General features: G+C 44.8%; 1 protein-coding gene across 14 annotated transcripts in view; it reads left to right on the forward strand.

Moving 5' to 3' along the window:
* The window catches only part of SVIL (supervillin), a 231,567-nt gene that overhangs the window by 88,838 nt on the left and 124,950 nt on the right, over window positions 1-17,779 (forward strand). For 11 of the 14 annotated variants that reach the window (XM_019800103.2, XM_019800104.2, XM_019800105.2 and 8 more), the window contains exon 1: window positions 2,855-2,885. The exons of the other annotated variants lie outside the window; for them this stretch is intronic. In XM_019800103.2, coding sequence (XP_019655662.1) covers window positions 2,870-2,885 — 16 coding nt within the window. In that variant the 5' untranslated portion in view covers window positions 2,855-2,869. Of the gene's footprint in view, window positions 1-2,854; window positions 2,886-17,779 lie in introns of those variants that run through there. 14 annotated transcript variants of the gene reach the window in all.

Raw genomic sequence — 17,779 nt, forward strand, 5'->3', positions numbered from 1 at the left:
ATGAACAGGCTTTGGAAGGCTACAATATCTCCCAAAAACTGTATGCAAAACGTTCCTTTTTTTGAAAGCTCATTTAATGGAGGTGAAGAGCCATTGTTTTCCATATTTTACTAAAGGGGCTGTGGCTCCCATGAGAAACCACAGTCGTGATCTAATTATTTGTATAGAAGCGAGGATCTAGGGAGTGCCTGGAGGTCTCAGCGACCCCATGTGGGGGCACACCCCTGGAGTGTAGGATGTTTCGGCATCCGCCTGGTGAGACCGGGTAAGGGCAGCCGGCGGGTCTGGGTCATCGCTTCCCAGTAGAACTTCCCACGTGGATGGACGTGCTGTCAGGTTGGTGCTGTTCTGTGAGGCAGCCACCGCTACAGGGGGCTGTTAGCACGTGAAAACATGGCAAGCGCAACTGACGAATTGAACTTTTCAGTTGCTTCTGTTTAGTTTAAACTGCATCAGTCGTCTGTGGTGGACGGCGCAGGTGCTGAGGAAGTAGTTCTGTGCTTTGTGCACCTGCCGATGGGAGCTGGGGAGCGACGGTGTCTCACTTGTTGACACAGCCACGTGGGGAGCTGATGCTCGGATTGCAGAGGGAAAATGGCAACTCCTGTGCTTTTCAAAAGAAATTGAACACTTACCAAATCCGAGGAAACTTCCTTGTGGATTCCCCAGTCCTCTCAGCAATCCACAAATACACACCCCCAGTGCAAGCATGTGTACAGGCAGCACGCCGTTCTGTTGGTTCTTCATGGCCCTGAATGCTGTCAGTGTTCATTTCTGCATTTTCATTGCGTATGCAAAGGGCTGGGCTCTACAGCGCCACCATCGCTGGTCACAGGAGTGGAGCCTTCAGTCTGAGGGCCTGTGCAGCGCCTGCTTGACGGTCCGGGTCAGCGTGGATGAAGTGCTGTGAATCCCGCAGAGTGGTTCGGGCTGGTGGGGGGCTGGGCTGTAACCTGATAGGCTGCCAGCACGTCTCCCTTTAGCTGCTTTACTGTTTGTTTTTTAATTATGATATGTTAGTGACCACACAGTACATCATTAGTTTTTGATGCAGTGTTCCATGATTCATTGTTTGAGTATACACCCGGTGCTCCATGCCATACGTGCCCTCCTGAATACCCATCCCCCTCCCCTCTGAAGCCCTCAGTTTGTTTCCATAGTCTCTCGTGGTTCATTGTTTTTTCCCCCATTTTGTGTCTTGGTGTAAAGTGATGCGGTTTTGTGAGAAATTAGCTTACCTGATTTTTTGCTTGTTTTGGCATTTAGTTATTTTATACTCAGGGGTGCAAATTGAAGCTGTCGTTTGGGACTTCGCAAGCATACAGAGCTCTCTCATTCCTTCATCCTAGTTAGTTTTGAGTACTTACTGGGGTGACTAAGGATACTGCACATTTCCCCCAAATGTCTATGGCTGGTGAGCCTCGGGGAGTGGAGAACGCCGTGTGGTATGATGGGAGCACAGGGGGAGCCCTGCCAACCTGCATGAGTCACTTCACCTCCCCTCTAAAGGACAAGGTGTCGACCCACACTGTCTCTGGCCACTTGTGCTCTCCAGTCTCTGGGGCTTGTGTGTGTGTGTGTGTGTGTGTGGCTTTTCCTCAGAATCTTTATTATTAAAATGAGCCCATAAGCAGAGGAGAACAGGGAGTCTTGGGCACTGAAGGAAACCTAGGGCTATAGGATGTGTTAGGGTTGAGAAGGGGCCAGCTGACATCCGGGATTGTGGCCCTCCCCCTTCCCGGTGGTTGGGGGGTGGGGGTCCTTTGGAGGCCCTGTGAATTGCTCCTGAGACAGTAAGGCTTCCTTCTGCACCCCGGGCTCAGACTGTAGTAGCACCCCCCCCCCCCCCCCCCCCCCCCCCCCGCCGTTCCCAGATGCCATGGACCTTCACCCTCTGCTTTTGCACGCCCATTCCCGAGGGTGGAATGCCACTCCTCGCAGACCTCTGAGCCTTCCAGCCTCCGGGAGCTTACTGCCTCTCCCTGGGGAAACTCTCCTCGGGCCCCCTTTCAGCTCCCGCAGCGACTGGCTGGGCTGCGTAAGCTCAGAGAAAACTTGGTGTCCTCATGCATAGAATGACACAAGCAGGTCAGATTATTGTCCACTCCACTGCTCTCGTCTAAAATCTTAATAGCCTAGAGAGATGTTTGACTCTACACATGCGACAAGACTCACTGAAAACTTACTTTCTATCTGGAAAGAATGTAGTGATCCATAATTTTTTTTTTAAAGATTTTATATTTATTTGACAGAGATAGAGACAGCCAGCGAGAGAGGGAACACAAGCAGGGGGAGTTGGAGAGGAAGAAGCAGGCTCATAGCGGAGGAGCCTGATGTGGAGCTGGATCCCAGATCGCTGTGATCAGATGCTTAAGGACTAAGCCACCCAGGCACCGCCTGTAGTGATCCATTATTAAATACCCAGAAGGAAGAGGCAGGGACAGTTCCCCTTTGCCCCGAGTAACCCTTGCCTCCAGTGTGCATGAATAAATGTGGTTAATTAGATTAGGTGACCATATATCAAAAACAATTCAGCTCAGCTGTTGAGCTGAATAGATGTTTTTAAAATAACCAGCAGAGTTGAGGCTCCTCATTACCACTTGCCTTTTTTGGTTTGTCAGAGGGGCGGGGGCGTATTTAGGGGCAATATAAGACCAGCCAGCGGCCTCTGCTTCCTCCTCTGTCCTGCTCCCCCTTTCTCCCCTTTCCTCTTCCTTTCTTTTCCTTTCTTTTCTTCCCTCTCCTCTTCTTTCTCTCCCTCTTCTTTTCCTTTCCTCTCCTTTTTTCCTCTTTCTACTTTCTATTTTTCTTCTATTTTCTTTTCTCTTACTGTTTCTCTTATCTTCAGCTAAGTCAAGACATAAGCAACATGGCCATGGATACTTGTAAGTTTTGCTGGCTTTAAAGTGTGCAATTTTTAAAATTGTGTGTGTGTGACATTTATAGAGACACAAAGTCTCCCTTTACCCAGTTCTGATACCTTTTGTCATGTGATTGATACTATAAATGATCTTTTAAAAAATTATGTATTCTGCAACATGGAATCTGATTTTTAGGCATCCTTCTATTTTGTGGAAAGAGACTTGTTTCTTGTTAAAGCAAATTGGTTATCTTTCCTTCACGTTGTCTGTGCTTGTGTGTATCTTACACATCGACGTGTGGATATGTATGAATAACAACCAAAAAAATATCTACTTACATTTTTTTTGACTACATTTTTCAATACGTAGTTTGCCACTAGTAATAAGGAGAAAGTGAATACTGGAAATTGTACTTTAATTTTAGTAGAGCAAAAATGAAAATCAGGTCTCCGTGTCTGCTTTGGTGTTAACTCAAATGTAAACCTAGAGATGTGGTAATTATTTGGCAGTTCTGACTTTCTAAGGGAAACCATAGTGTATGTGTGTGTGTGTGTGTGTGTGTGTGTGTGTGTGCGCGCGCGCGCTGGCCTTTAAAAATAGATCTTGTCCCGCGAGGAGATGAGCCCACTCGGCTGCATTCACGGCGAGCGTGGCCTACGGATTAGTCGGTGGGCTTTGTCAGCGGTGGCTGGGAGTTCTCCACTCTTCCCAGGAGCATTAAATACCTTGGCTTCGTCTGTGTTTGCAGTTCATCTTTGGTCAAGGCTCTGGTGTTTTAAAAAGCTAACTGCTGACGAGTAAACACTCTTGACCCTGATTGTAAACATTTGTCATACGTCTGGTTAGTTTTCGTTTTCACTGACCAAAATCATTTTGGCAGTAGAGCCCTTGAAGTCTGACAGCCCGACAAATTATACAGAATCCCTTGTTTTTCTCACACAGGCTTTGACTGTGACTCACCGTCCATGTGAAAACATTTCTTCTCTGCTATTGCAAATCTCCTGAAATATATATTCTTGAGCAAATGAAGTGTAGGCAAGAACTTAAACACTGGATGGCTGCAAGAAGCATGCTTTTGGGCTTCGTGTCTTCTGTGGGTCCCCTGAGGAATTCCGAGAGGATCGTTCCTCTTAGAGGTTCTGTTTAGACACTGGAGGCCGCAGCCGTTCTGTTTCTTTCCGTTGCGGGGTTCGACGGTCGTCCCTGTGGGCTGCTTCGGTGATGGCTAAGCCACCTGCGTCTGGGGCGGCCCTGTGCTCATGGAGCGCTGGGTGGCCGCACCAGTGCTCTGCACCCCGTGTCGCTGGCAAACGGGGCAGTAGAGGGATTGAGGAGGAGACCCATGGGCTGTGAAAACCCCAGGCGGTTCTCCCGCGTCTGCCGGGACCACTGCCTCTGGACAGCCCCCCCCCCCTGCCCAGGAGAACGAAGGCCTTGGGGTTCTGTCAGTGGCTGAGAGGCTCCCAACTGCGCCAGGCCTGGGGGGTCTGGGTGAGAAGCCGAGCCAGGGAAAGCTTGGGTCTGACCAGGCTTTGACTTCTGCTTTGTGCAGCCACTAATCCAGAAACATTCTGCCCAAGGCCCCAGAGGCCGTGTCTCTTCTCTTCAACAGGACTTGTTTTGTTTTGTTAAGGAGCTGCAAACAGCCTGTTGTCGTCAGAAAAAAACAGCAACAACAGTGTTTTCTTTTCCACAGCATCGGGGAGATGAAGTAAAACTTGAACTTGACAAACTCTACCATAAATCTTCCCCTCCCTAAGACTCATGTGTTGAGGTCGTGATTCTTAAAATGAACCGTGCACAGCTGTTGGGGTTTTGGCTGATTCTAGAGCTTTGTGTAAATTCAGATTTATTTTAACATTCTCGCACCCTGAAGAGGACTGGAATCACCAGCCTCCATGAGGACGCGCCTCTCCCGTCCGCTTGCCTGAGACGCTCAGAAGCGGTCTTACCCACTGTACAGCGTCCACAGTCACGGGGTCACACGATCAGCGGTTCCTAGGACATTTCCTTATGGCCCATGACGTTGGCTGTGTTCTAGGACTTGAAAACCTCAACCTCTCCACCAGACTGTGGAATATTCAAGGAGGCATCTGTCTCCTAACTCTTACCCTTTTGTTCAAAGAGAGCCACACAGAAACGAACTTGAGAAAAGTCTAATCCTTCTTTGAGATATGGAGCCACTGGCTAGAAGCAGACTGTGTACCTCGGAGGGTACACAGAAGCCTGTCGTGATCAGCTGGGAGGATCCTTCGAGGACCTCTCCATACGTCTTTCCTTTCATACACTTTCTGGAGTTTTTTAGTTGAGTGAACAGAATTTCTTCATGTGACATTGCTGCTTTTCTAGTTGAGTTAGATTTAAATAGCCAGATAACAGCATGAAGAACACACACACACACACACAGCCCTGCCTGCAGAAAACTTGGGCATACCAGAGAATATTCTAGAACCACCCAGCGCTGGCCTCTGTGTGGACCTGAGCCCAGGAAGAACAGCTTTGCTGGAGGACACTCTGACTACATTCTCTACTCTGTCATGTCAGGATTGGGCAAAAGTATTAATGTTTTATAGAAATTGAAAATGAAACCTGTTGTTGTTAAGACAAATACACAACAGGCCATACACTTTACCTAGAAAATATGGATGCAGTATAGTAAATCCTGGCGTCAAATTAACAAGGTTTCTGTGTGAGGTTTTATTTATCTGGGTTCTGTCTTCCATGTCATTTTATTGGGGAGTTTGTTTGATTTTGGAACAACTTGCACGTCTGTATCCCGATTACCTGAGCTCCAGTGTTACGGAACAGGTTTACATGTTTTTATCCTAAAACTAGACATATAATTTCCTCAAATAGTAATGGTTTCATAAGCCACCAAGTTATATGTTGAAAGAACCTTGAGTTGATAAGAATTTAACAACTAAACTTGGTCTTTAGAAGCACATTATCTAGGTGGAGTATTATGTGAGTTCTGGCAAATTGTGTACGAAAAGCATCAACTACAGTTCAGAGCTGTGGAAATGAAGGTGAGGAAGTCGGGGTGTTTTTGAAGTATGGTGAACTCTTACTTATTCTAAAAATTGGATATTTCAAAGTGGCAGATATTTTTAAGCATATCTAAACAGGATTTATTTTTTTAAATATTCATTATTTTTACGCATTTTTTTCTTATCTCCCTTACTCATTTCTTCTTCCTTTTTTAAAAGGTTTTATTTATTTATTTGACAGAGCAAGAGGGAGCACAAGCAGGGAGAGCGGCAGGCAGAGGGAGAGGGAGAGGCAGGCTCCCCACTGAACATGGAGCCCCATGTGGGGCTCGATCCCAGGACCCTGGGATCATGACCTGAGCCGAAGGCAGACGCTTAACTGACTGAGCCACCCAGACATCCCGAAACAGGTTTTAGAAAGTATTTTTGTACTGATATTTATGTTAGTACGTCTGATATTTAGGACTTCTAACCATCACTGCCCCAATAATTGGTACATAGCAAGTGTTCAATAAATAGTTGTGCAGTGAAGAAATTAATGAATGGAACACACACACACACAGGAATCAGCCAAAAGCATCAAGAGCTGAAAGCCTGTTTGATGTTCTCGTCTGCTAAGCTCCTTAGTGAAAATTTGCTTTGTAACACTTCTGATTTATTCAAGCCTTCTCCCGAAGGAAAGTAATTAAATGTTTTGTTTTAAACAGTTCCATTTTTATACTGCAGGTGACAAGTGAGGAGCATCCAGTTTTTAGCTTTTAACGAAATGAGTAATTAAACACAGAAGGTACTGCCAATAGAATTGAAATAAAATCTGTCATTAATCCAGTTCTGTGTTGAATTGGCTTTGTGTATCGATGGGGAAACTATGCCAAAGAATACGCTGGTGATTTTTTTTTTTTAAATAACTGAGAGAATTAGGATGTTTCTAAAAGGCTTAAAAAGCAAGGTAGCAAATGTCTAGAAAACTGTTTAATTAAATCTAAAGCAAATGAAAGAAGATCATTGTGATACGATCATTTTAATAGTAGCAATTAAAAATAGCTGTGTTTCTTAAAAGAGATGTTGTCTTTTGCCTTAAAAGATTTGCTAATGTGATTCACTTGTTTGAAAGCTCAAACCTGGTGACTGACTGCCCCTTTCTCTGGGGCCCCTGGGGACCCCTGGACCCGGACTCAATGGGTTCAAATTCCAACACTGTTAGTTACTACTCATATTAGCACAGGCGGGGAGCTCAACATCTGTCTCAATTTCCTTATCTGTAAAATGGGCATGCCTGTAGTACTCGAAGGGCACATTAAATTGCTTTGAAGATAATTAAATGAGCCGATATATGTAAAACGTAAAACATCAAAAGCAACATTTGCTGGGGGCAGTGTTGATTTAGAGATTATTATTATTTATTAACCCTCATTGGGGCTAAGATGATTTATAGATTTCAAGTTTAGCCTTAAGCTGTAAGGATTTTTTTTTTTTTTTTACTAAAATTTTATTACAATTGCTTTTTGTAACTTTGATGTTAAAAGTAGATGATTTGAGCCAGGGATTTCCTTGAAATCTAGGGAAATGATTTCATATCATTTAATTTAAAAATTTTTTAAATGTGTTCTTAGTAATGATAATGGCTACTTCTGATGCCCGAGCAATCATTCCAAAGCCAATTTCCTGAGGATACGGAGCTCAGGACATCAGATTTAACCAGCGTTCTTTTATAGCTGGTTCACATGGAGAAAGCCCTTATCATAAATACAGAAATACATATCCCACAAGGGGAAAGGAAAACTTTCCTCCTTTTGTGGAGTTAGGTAGGTTTTTGAAACCTCTATGTAAGAGGATAATGTGGACTTCAAGTACCCTTAGGTGGGCTTTTAAAAAAAAGTACATAAAAGAAGAGAATATTCTTTCGGTACAAATGTCAACTTATAGGTGAATATGTGCATACTATTCATCTAGAGGAAATTCTGGATTAAATAAGATATTCGACTAGAGTCCTATCATCATCAGTTTGAAACAGATCATAATTCATCAAGGTGATTGTTTTTTAAGATTGGATGGTTATTAGAATTGCTTGATAAAGCTATTGAAAAATACAATTTTTGGGCCCCATTCCAGCCTGTGCGCTCATACTTAGAAGGTAGGGACTGTAATCCTCCCCCAGGTGATTCTGGTGCACAGCGTGGTGGGTGTCCCTGGCATTGGCTTCCTGTCCCTCCCTCTGTAACATCTTGGGCCAGTGCCTACCCATCCATCTGGCATGTGAATGGACCCACCTGCAGGGGGGCTTTGTGGGCATTGTTCTAATCAGCTGTACAGTCAGGACATATGTGACTAGGAAAAGCGTACTTATGAGGATCTAAGGATATTTTGAAAATTGAATTTTCCTTTGCTACGTTTTTATGCTTTTTAAACTCGGTAACATCTCTTAGAAATATCATATTTAAGAACAAGAGAACTCATGACATTGTCTTATTTTTACCAGATCAAAGCTGTTTCTTTCTTTCTTTCTTTTTTTTTTTAAAGATTTTATTTATTTATTTGAGAGAGAGAGCGAGAGAGCCAGAGAGAGAGCATGAACATAGGGGAGGGGCAGAGGCAGAAGCAGGCTCCCCACAGAACAGGGAGCCTGGTACAGGGCTCGATCCCAGGACCCTGGGATCATGACCTGAGCCGAAGGCAGATGCTTAACCGACTGAGCCACCTAGGCACACCCAGAGCTATTTCTTTGAAATATAAATTATTTGTTCAACTGCTGTATGCATGGGCAGAGCACTTAGGGGAAGACAGCACTGCTCCCAAACCCTGAGTTCTCACCGTGAGGAATCAAGTATCAGTTTGTAAATGATTCAACTATAGTTCAGCCCAGCCCAGAGTGGGGATCACTTCCAATCCCATCGCTGCCGTCATGCGTGGATATAAAGAGTGCTTAGTCATTCTATGACCTGATGTCATTTCCAACACAAGAAGCTAGAAGAGGGGGAAAGGACAGCAGAACACTCTAAAAAGTTTTCCCTGAGAATAACTAGAATGAGGGGATTAAATTTCCATTGGCCATTAAGAACCTGTGGTCGGTTGTAACTGCCCAGGTGTCTCCAGATTCCCGGGACTTTGCTTGGACGACCTCAGCAGCTGGCTGGCACACCCGAGTCCAAACACATTCTCTTATTACTGGTAATGGGAATAGGGCTGAGAATCTATATTTTCTGAGATAGCTGGGGAGGTGAGTCCCACCAACATCTGGGCCATCCCCTTGGGCAGAGAGAATATTTCTATAAAAAAATGAGGCAACATTTTGCTAACAGGTTTCACAACATTTCACAGCTCACCCCTCGCACTCTGGCATTCGGTATCTCCTGCAGCTTAATGTCTGGAATGATAGATTCTCCCCCTTGTTGATGGCATGGCCCCTTTTTCTTACAATATCTATATATAACCCTGAACATTGAGACTACCCCAAGTGTTGGGGTCCCAAGGAACCAGCTGGCTCTAGTCACCTTGAAGGATTCACTCTGAGCTCTGCCTGGTTGAGACCAGACGTTCTCCACGCCGTTGCTTTCCTTCGAGGTCCTTCTCCCCCTCACCTGCAGGCTACTGCAGAGCTGGGGACCTGTCCGCTTTGTAGCCTCATTTAACAGTAGTCAACCCGACCATCTGGGTGCCAATTCAAGAACTTCTCTACCTTTGGCGTTGGTTTGTTCCCCATACCCCTCCAGAATATCCCCGGATGTTGTAAAATGTCAAGTAATTTTTATCTTAAACGAGGGGTGGCATTTGAACCATCATATGTCATAGGGACACGCCTGCCAGAGCTAAAAAGAGACACTTATCACATCCTGTCCTGGCTCAGGAGCAGCTGGGGATGAGTAACCACTTGCACTTACCGGCGGTTCTCCCTGCTGCGGTCCCTGTGTGAGACGACCCGAGCTGTGCCTGCACCACGGTCGGCCCTTTACATCTGAAACAGCTACAGCTTTTAAAAAGAGGGGCTTCTTTTTTTTTTATATATATATAATAATTTTTTTTATTATATTATGTTAGTCACCATACAGTACATCCCTGGTTTCTGATGTAAAGTTCCATGACTCATTAGTTGCATATAACACCCAGTGCACCATGCTTCTGAGTGCTTCGGGACATTAAAAATTTGAAGGAGCAATGTACTCAAGGTAGCGAACAAGCTCTCTTGCCCCCAAACAAAAGTAAACGAGGAATTACGTGAAGAGGGATTTAGGTGAGGCCTGAGGAAACCTGAATTGTAGAGGCTGCCAGCAGTATGGACGGTGAAGTGAGGGAGTAAGGGCAGCCCCCCTCGGGGGCATGTTGTGAGTGTTGTAGGAGCGTTACTATCGGCCATAAAGGCAAAAAGCAAGCAAGAGGTCACATGTTGAAAGAGCAGAGTAGATCCGATGCGCGTGACAAAAATAAAATAGTTGATCCCTCTGTGCACAAATGCAACTTGGAAGTTGGTCCAAGCAAGCAGTGCATGGGGTACTGCAGAGCCCCAGGCAGCCCAGAGGCTCAAACATTCACAGTTGGATGGCGTGTGTCATAAAGTATTGGAGTTGAGGAGCAAGAGGGAGTCCGGGGAGACTTCTCAGGTGTAAAACATGGATGGGGAATGGAGAAGTGGAAGGAGGGTGGTTGGCGGGCAGGAGGGAAGGGCAGACAAAGGTAGAATGAGTGGACATTGTTCAGGCAAGGAGAGCCTTGAATGACAAGATGAGTGGTGTGTGTTCCTTGGCCACCGGAAACCATGGGAGTTTGGGCCGCGTGAAGGATGGCACGGAGCAGGAGACACTGAGGTAATCAGGAGGCTGGGATTGTATGCATCTCAAAGCCCACCGACTACAGCGGGAAGAGAAGGGAAGGGGCCAGAGTGGCGTGGGCAGAATCACCCGCGGGGTGGATCGGATGGAGACGTGTGTCAGCATGGAGGAGACACGGTGGGAGCCACAGGAAGGAAATGAGAAGGGGGGGAGGCTCACTCCAGCTTCACAGCGCTGAGCTTGCTTTGTCCTCACTGGTTCGTCCTCCTGAAGGTCAGATGCGGTCAGCAGGAAAGCGGGTACTGCACGGTGTCCCCAGCGAGAGAGGGCTTTGCTGCAGAGGTAATGCCAGTCCTCAGCTCGGCGATCTCCAGGTCTCTCTCCCAGTAGAGAACCAGTCCTGCTTGGCTGCGAGGCTGCGGGTAGCCTGCATGATCAGCGAGGGCCTTTTATGACCTTCCTTAGAAATCTAAACCTGTCTTGCAGTACAGTTAATCACAAATTATTCGTTGCGTGAAAACTTGACAAAAGGTCAGGAGTCCCACAGCTCCCATAGTGTGCTTTGTGGTATCTTCCGCTCATTCGAGATCCCCAGCTCCTTGAGCCTGGTGCATGAATGGGACAGGAAGGACAACAGGATGGCTGTGGCCTGATTTGGCTGGCTCCCAGCTCTGCGTCTGGAATGTGGCCTGGGGCATGGTCCAGGAGAACCTGGGTCTCTGAGCATCTCTTGAGGCAGAGAGCAAGAACGTGACACCATGAAAAGCTGACCCTCTAAACAGCCTGCTCAGAGATTAAAGGAAAGAAAAGACCATGTTTACTAAAGCAATAAATGGATAAAATACCAAGGAATAACTTAACATGAAATATGTGAAATCTATGTGTAGAAACCTGTTAAACATTCCTAAAGAATTCAAAAAGAATTTGAAAAAAAGTAGAAAGGCGTACCTCATGTTCTAGAATAGGAAAATTCAAGATCATGAATGTATCAATTCTTCCTCAGTCATCTTAACACATTTCCAACAAAATACCCACTGTTAAGAAAAAATTAGATAAGTGGATTCTAAAGTTCATATGGATAAATAAGCCAGAGCCTACCACTTAGTAAGTACATTGTAAAGCCTTAGTAATAAAAAGCTGGTCCTGGCGTGTGAATAAACAGAACAGTGGAAGAGATTAGAAATCTAGAAATAGTCCCAAATATATATGGAAATAAATAAATGGGAAAAAGTGATTTAAAATCAATGGGGAAATGGGGAAACTAGACTGCTAAATGTTCAGGCAACTGTATAACCAAGTGGAAAAATAAGTAAGTTGTATCATATGTGAGGATAAATTTTTAGTAGATCAAATATTTAGTTACATGTTTAAAAAAAAATTAAACCACAAATACATCCTGATTTGAACAAGCCAACTGCATAAAGACATTATGGAGGCAACTGGAGAAAATTGAATGTCGATCAAGTTATTAGATGATATCAAATAGCTTGTTAATTTTGTTATATATGATAATAGCATGATAGCCATGAAAGAAAAGGTCTACAATGTTTTTAAATGCATATTGAAGTATACAGGGGTAAAATGACTTGATATCTTGGGTTTGCTTTAAAATAATATTGTAGGAGAGAGAAGGAATAGAAGCAGCAAGTATGGCAAAACCTTGATAATTAAATCTGGTGGTGGGTATGGGGGAGTTCATTGTTGCATTCTCTCTACTTTGTGTAGGTTTACATTAAAAAAAAATTGAGTACCAGAATGAAACTGGAAAAATTTCTTCAGAACTATGGGTTTGGCAGACTTTTCCTACTGATTTGCCATGCAAAAGCCATGAAATGAAAGATTGATAAAAACTAACCTTATTAAAAAAAAACACCATCACTTTCCCATTGGGGGAAAAACACCACCAAAGAGAAAGGAAAAACTAGGGAAACTACCTGTGACTTGCATCGCAGGATACGTGGTTAATGTATTAATATGTAAACTCCTAGAAATCCTAAGAAAACAAAACAAAACAAAACTGCAGGGAAATTGGCAAAGCATCTAAACCGACAGCAGACACAAAAAGAGAAAAAACACTTAAATAGGTCTAAAACATGAAAAAGTACTGCCTTCAGAGTAAGGGAAATAAAAATGTGCTGTAAGCATGAAGCCTCAGAATAGTGAAAATTTAGAAGTCCATTGCGAGCTGGGGAACGAAGAGCCATTGCTGATGGGAATGAAAATGGCACCGTGTCTCTGAGGAGCAATTTGGCAGTGGCAGCCAGAACACCTTCAGAGAGACTTACATTTCCATCGCAGGCTGTACACTGTAGCTTTGTGTCACACAGCAGGCTAGAAACTTTGATGCCCATCAACAGGGGCCGGGGTGGTTGCTTATGGAATACTGTGCAGCTGTGACAGGTGAGGACGATGTGGGAAAATGCTGTCTGTGCACCTGTAGGGACCGATCTCCAAAGAACAGCGCTCAAGATACTCCGGATTGGGGTGGAAAGGAGAAGAGAGACGTTCGTCTGGGTTTTCTTGCATAAAGAAACTCCAGAAGGACCGATAAGAAATTAATCGCTGGCAACAAGGAAACAAGGGAGAGGGCTGGAATGGTTCCCTGTGAACCTTCTCTTACTTCGTAGGATTCACATGAATCAAGAAATTAGAAAAATAAGCTGGGTCTTAAAAGACTGTGCTGTGGGCTCAGTACATGAGTCACCTTTGCAGATCAAGTTCTGGCTTTATGGATTACATCTATTAGCAGTATAATTTTATATGAATTGAGTAAAAATCCAAAAATAACAGTTAGGTCATTTGAAAACATATGCCCCAGGTGCCCATTAAATGTGCTTTTCAATATACGTTTTGTTGAGAATGTGGTCTGACCAGCCCTAGGTGGGTACTCGGATTAAGTAAGGTCTTGCAAGTGTCGTGAGGGGGAAGGCTCCCTTTGGCCATTCCTCTGTCGTTCCACCACCTTCCTCCTGATTGAGCCAGCTGCTCTGTTAAACGTGAATACCAGGTATGTTTCAACACTACAGGTGAAGAAATCAGACGAACTGTCTGACCATAAATTATATGCTGGTTCTCGGGAGAGTTTTTAGTCTGGAGCCAAAGCTGCTTTACTTGTGTTTGGGACTTCAAGCATTTGCTTGCTGGTTGTCTTTTTTTTTTTTTTTAATATTTTATTTATTTATTTGACAGAGACAGCCAGCGAGAGAGGGAACACAAGCAGGGGGAGTGGGAGAGGAAGAAGCAGGCTCCCAGCAGAGGAGCCCGATGTGGGGCTCCATCCCAGAACGTTGGGATCATGCCCTGAGCCGAAGGCAGATGCTTAACGACTGCGCCACCTAGGCGCCCCTTTTTTTTCTTTTTTCCTAATTTTTATTTTATTATTATTTTTAGAGAAAGCATGCAAGTGGTGGGGGTCAGGGGCACGTGGAGAAGAGAGAGGGAGAGAATCTTAAGCAAGCTCCACGCTCAGCATGGAGCCTGTGTGGGGTTCGTCCCATGACCCTGAGATTGTGACCTGAGCGGAAACCAAGAGTTGGATGCCCAACCGACTGAGCCACCCAGGCGCCCCTCATTTTTTCTTTAAAAAGCTGCACATTTGGAACTGTTGACTTCACACCACGTGCCACAGAACTCTTTCTGTGAAAGACAAAAGTTGCTATGCTTCATCTTTCAGGAAACAAAAGTGCTAACTTCTCTCCTCCCCACTTAGGTTCTTTATAAGGAAGAAAGAAGGATTCTTACACACATTTCCACTGTGTGTATTGGGTAAGAGGATGAGTGAGAAGGACAGAAGGACAGGGTTTGTGGGCTCCTTCACCTAGGACTGAGTGTTTTTCACGGCAACAACTATGTCCTGTTCTGCACTTGCATTCATATAACTCCAAAAAAAAATAAAAATGGTCACATCCGTGGAAGGGAAAGAAAGAACTCCAAGCATCCAGTGGTCAGGCCTTTAGGTCATCGTCTTAATGTCAATGTAATGATTTAAAGACTTCTTTTGTATTTCTCCCCTCTTTTTATCATTAGATATAGTTGTCTTTCGGACTTGACGGTTTTTGACTTTAAACATTATGTTGCAAAGCCACGAAAATTGCAGTTCACAAGTTCACACGATGTACAGTGTTTCTTTAGAAGGTAGGACCCAACACACACTTATCTTGTATACTGAATGGAGACGTTTGTGTGTCCTTTCTTCCAAAAATCATTCTGGTGGTGAGCCCTTAACCTGCGCCAGCCCCTTCGTGCAAGAGTGTAGTCTTTCTGGCTTGTGGAGCCAGGAAACTGCCTGCTTGGGGCAGCGAGAGGAAGTGGGGGAACAGGTGAGCCAGTGGCTCTGGAAGTTGGACCGGGGCAGGGGGCACTTCATGAAACATCCCACCACGTTCTCCTTGCCTGTGGATTACTGCAAAATAATCAAACCTGCGTTGGCGTGGATACGTGTTTAGGATGGCTAATAGCTCTATACTTTGTTCAAAGCAGAAAGATCGGAACATAACCTGATAATCCAGGGCCCCACTTTTTGAAAGAACACTACCAAATTTCTCACGAAGATACCAAACACTCACTGATGTGGACAAAGTGGAATTTACAGTGATCCTGGCAGGCAGGGAACTGGTAAAAAGAGCCACAATCAGGAGAGTAAAACTGGATAATGATCCGAGAGCACAGAACGGACAGGTGATGAGTTGGGAAGGGATCTGTGTATACATGTGCTGGGAAGGGGTGCTGGACAGAAGAACGGATGGAGAGGGAAAGGGGGAGCCAAGTGTGTGTGGTAGAGAGCCTCAGACGATGAGCCAAGGAGTGGTTAGCTACAGAAGCCTGCTTGACGGGGCGCCTGGGTGGCTCAGTCGCTTAGGCATCTGCCTTCGGCTCAGGTCATGATCTCGGGGTCCTGGGATCCAGCCCTGAGTCAAGCTCCCTGCTCAGCGGTAAGCCTGCCCCTCCCTCTCCCCCTGCTGCTCCCCCTGCTTGTGCTCTCTTATCACTCTCACTCTCTCAAATAAATAAATAAGATCTTAAAAAAAAAAAAAAAAGAGCCTGCTGGATCAGAGAGCTTTATTATAGACAGGAGTGTCCTCTATTTTTACAACCACCTGACCGCCATCTTAAGCAGGGCGTCATTGGCCTCAGAGCCACAGAGCTGGGAAACACTAGTGCTGGGGTTTGAACTCCTTGGTCTCTCTGAAGAGCCCCGGCCACTGACCTCCGGGCAGCTATTTGCGTTAAGCACAGTCTGGCCTGTCCTTAGTTGCCTGTGATGGTGTCAGAGCTGAAAGCCACGGGTTCAATCCCGAACCGGGCCTGGGGCAAGACCTGCATGATTTAATTGTCGATTGTACCTCAGACTTAACCCCTCCCGAAATTGGGGCCCGAAGTGGCTTGGTGCTGGGGTGAAAGGGTATAGCTTGCCAGCCTAAACACATTTCCTCTTTTAGAGACATACATTAGAATGCAGCGCTCCCTGAGAGCAATGGAGAAGCATCTTTGTCACAGGTGAAAAGGAGCTCGTTTCTATCTTCCTCATCCTTTTGCTCTGGCTTCGGTAAACCTGATGTCTGCACTGGTTTTAGAGTAAAACATGGCATGTGGTATTTTGGAAAACAAAGTGAACAAATAAAACTCTAGGGGGGAAATTTTTAATGTTTTTTCTCTGGGAACTTATTTATGCTGGTCTTGTTAGCTGTTTTCCTTGGATGACAAACTTGCATAATTGCAGTAACATGTTTCTGAGATACAGAGGATGAAAACCACAACAAAATATAAAGCTTTCAAGTTAGCACATGAATCCTGTAGATTAATGACAGAGAGCCATGGAGCCAGGAAAGAGGGTTTTGAACAAAGAACGCTCCAGGGGAGTGCCTGGGTCCTGAGGTTCTGATTTCTCGAAGTGCACTGCTCCCCATCTGAGTGTTGGAAGTGAATGGGCCCATAATCATAATCATAATCCTATCAGTGTAACTTGGGTCCAGTAGTTCTTCTGACTACCATCTCTTACAAAAGGGATCCCCTAGCAGGGAGCCCTGGGAGGGCATTCTGCAGAGTGACAGAGCGATTTTGGTGACCATGCCCTTCATTGCCTCATCTCCTTTTCATGGTTCAGTGGGAACTTGTATGGCTGAATTTTTATCATCATTCCACTCCTTGAGTTTGAGTGGAATCCTTTTCGCCCCCAGTTCTGGGACTGGTCACATTTGAATCCCATTTTCTCTAATAATGTTTGCTTAAATACTCCGCCTTGCGAAAAACTTTACTATGTAAATGGTTCTGGTCTCGGCTCCTTCCATGATTTGGCTATTGTGGACAATGCAGCTATGAACATTGGGGTGCATATGGCCCTTCTCTTTACTACGTCTGTATCTTTGGGGTAAACACCCAGTAGTGCAATGGCTGGGTCATAGGGTAGTTCAATTTTTAACTTTTTAAGGGACCTCCACACTGTTTTCCAGAGTGGCTGTACCAACTTGCATTCCCACCAACAATGTAGGAGGGATCCCCTTTCTCCACATCCTCTCCAACAATTGTTGTTTCTTGCCTTGTCTATCTTTGCCATTCTAACTGGCGTAAGGTGGTATCTCAGTGTGGTTTTGATTTGAATTTCCCTGATGGCTAATGATTTTGAACATTTTTTCATGTGTCTGTTAGCCATTTGTATGTCTTCATTGGAAAAGTGTCTGTTCATATCTTCTGCCCATTTTATGATTTGTTTATTTGTTTCTCGTGTATTGAGTTTGAGAAGTTCTTTGTAGATCTTGGATACCAGTCCTTTATCTGTGGTGTCCTTTGCAAATATATTCTCCCATTCCGTGGGCTGTCTCTTAGTTTTTTTGACTGTTTCCTTGGCTGTGCAGAAGCTCTTTATCCTGATAAAGTCCCATAAGTTCATTTTATCTTTTATTTCTCTTGCCTTTGGAGATGTGTCGTGAAAAAGGTTGCTCTGGCCGATGTCATAGAAGTTGTTGCCTATGTTCTCCTCTAGAATTTTGATGGATTCCTGTCTCACATTGAGGTCTTTCATCCATTTGGAGTTTATTTTTGTGTATGGTGTGAGAGAGTGGTCAAGTTTCATTCTTTTGCATGTAGCTGTCCAATTTTCCCAGCACCATTTATTGAAGAGACTGTCTTTTTTCCACCGGATGTTTTTTCCTGCTTTATCAAAGATTAGTTG

This window comes from Ailuropoda melanoleuca, chromosome 15, assembly GCF_002007445.2.
Source record: "Ailuropoda melanoleuca isolate Jingjing chromosome 15, ASM200744v2, whole genome shotgun sequence".
In the NCBI taxonomy this organism is placed as follows: domain Eukaryota; kingdom Metazoa; phylum Chordata; class Mammalia; order Carnivora; family Ursidae; genus Ailuropoda; species Ailuropoda melanoleuca.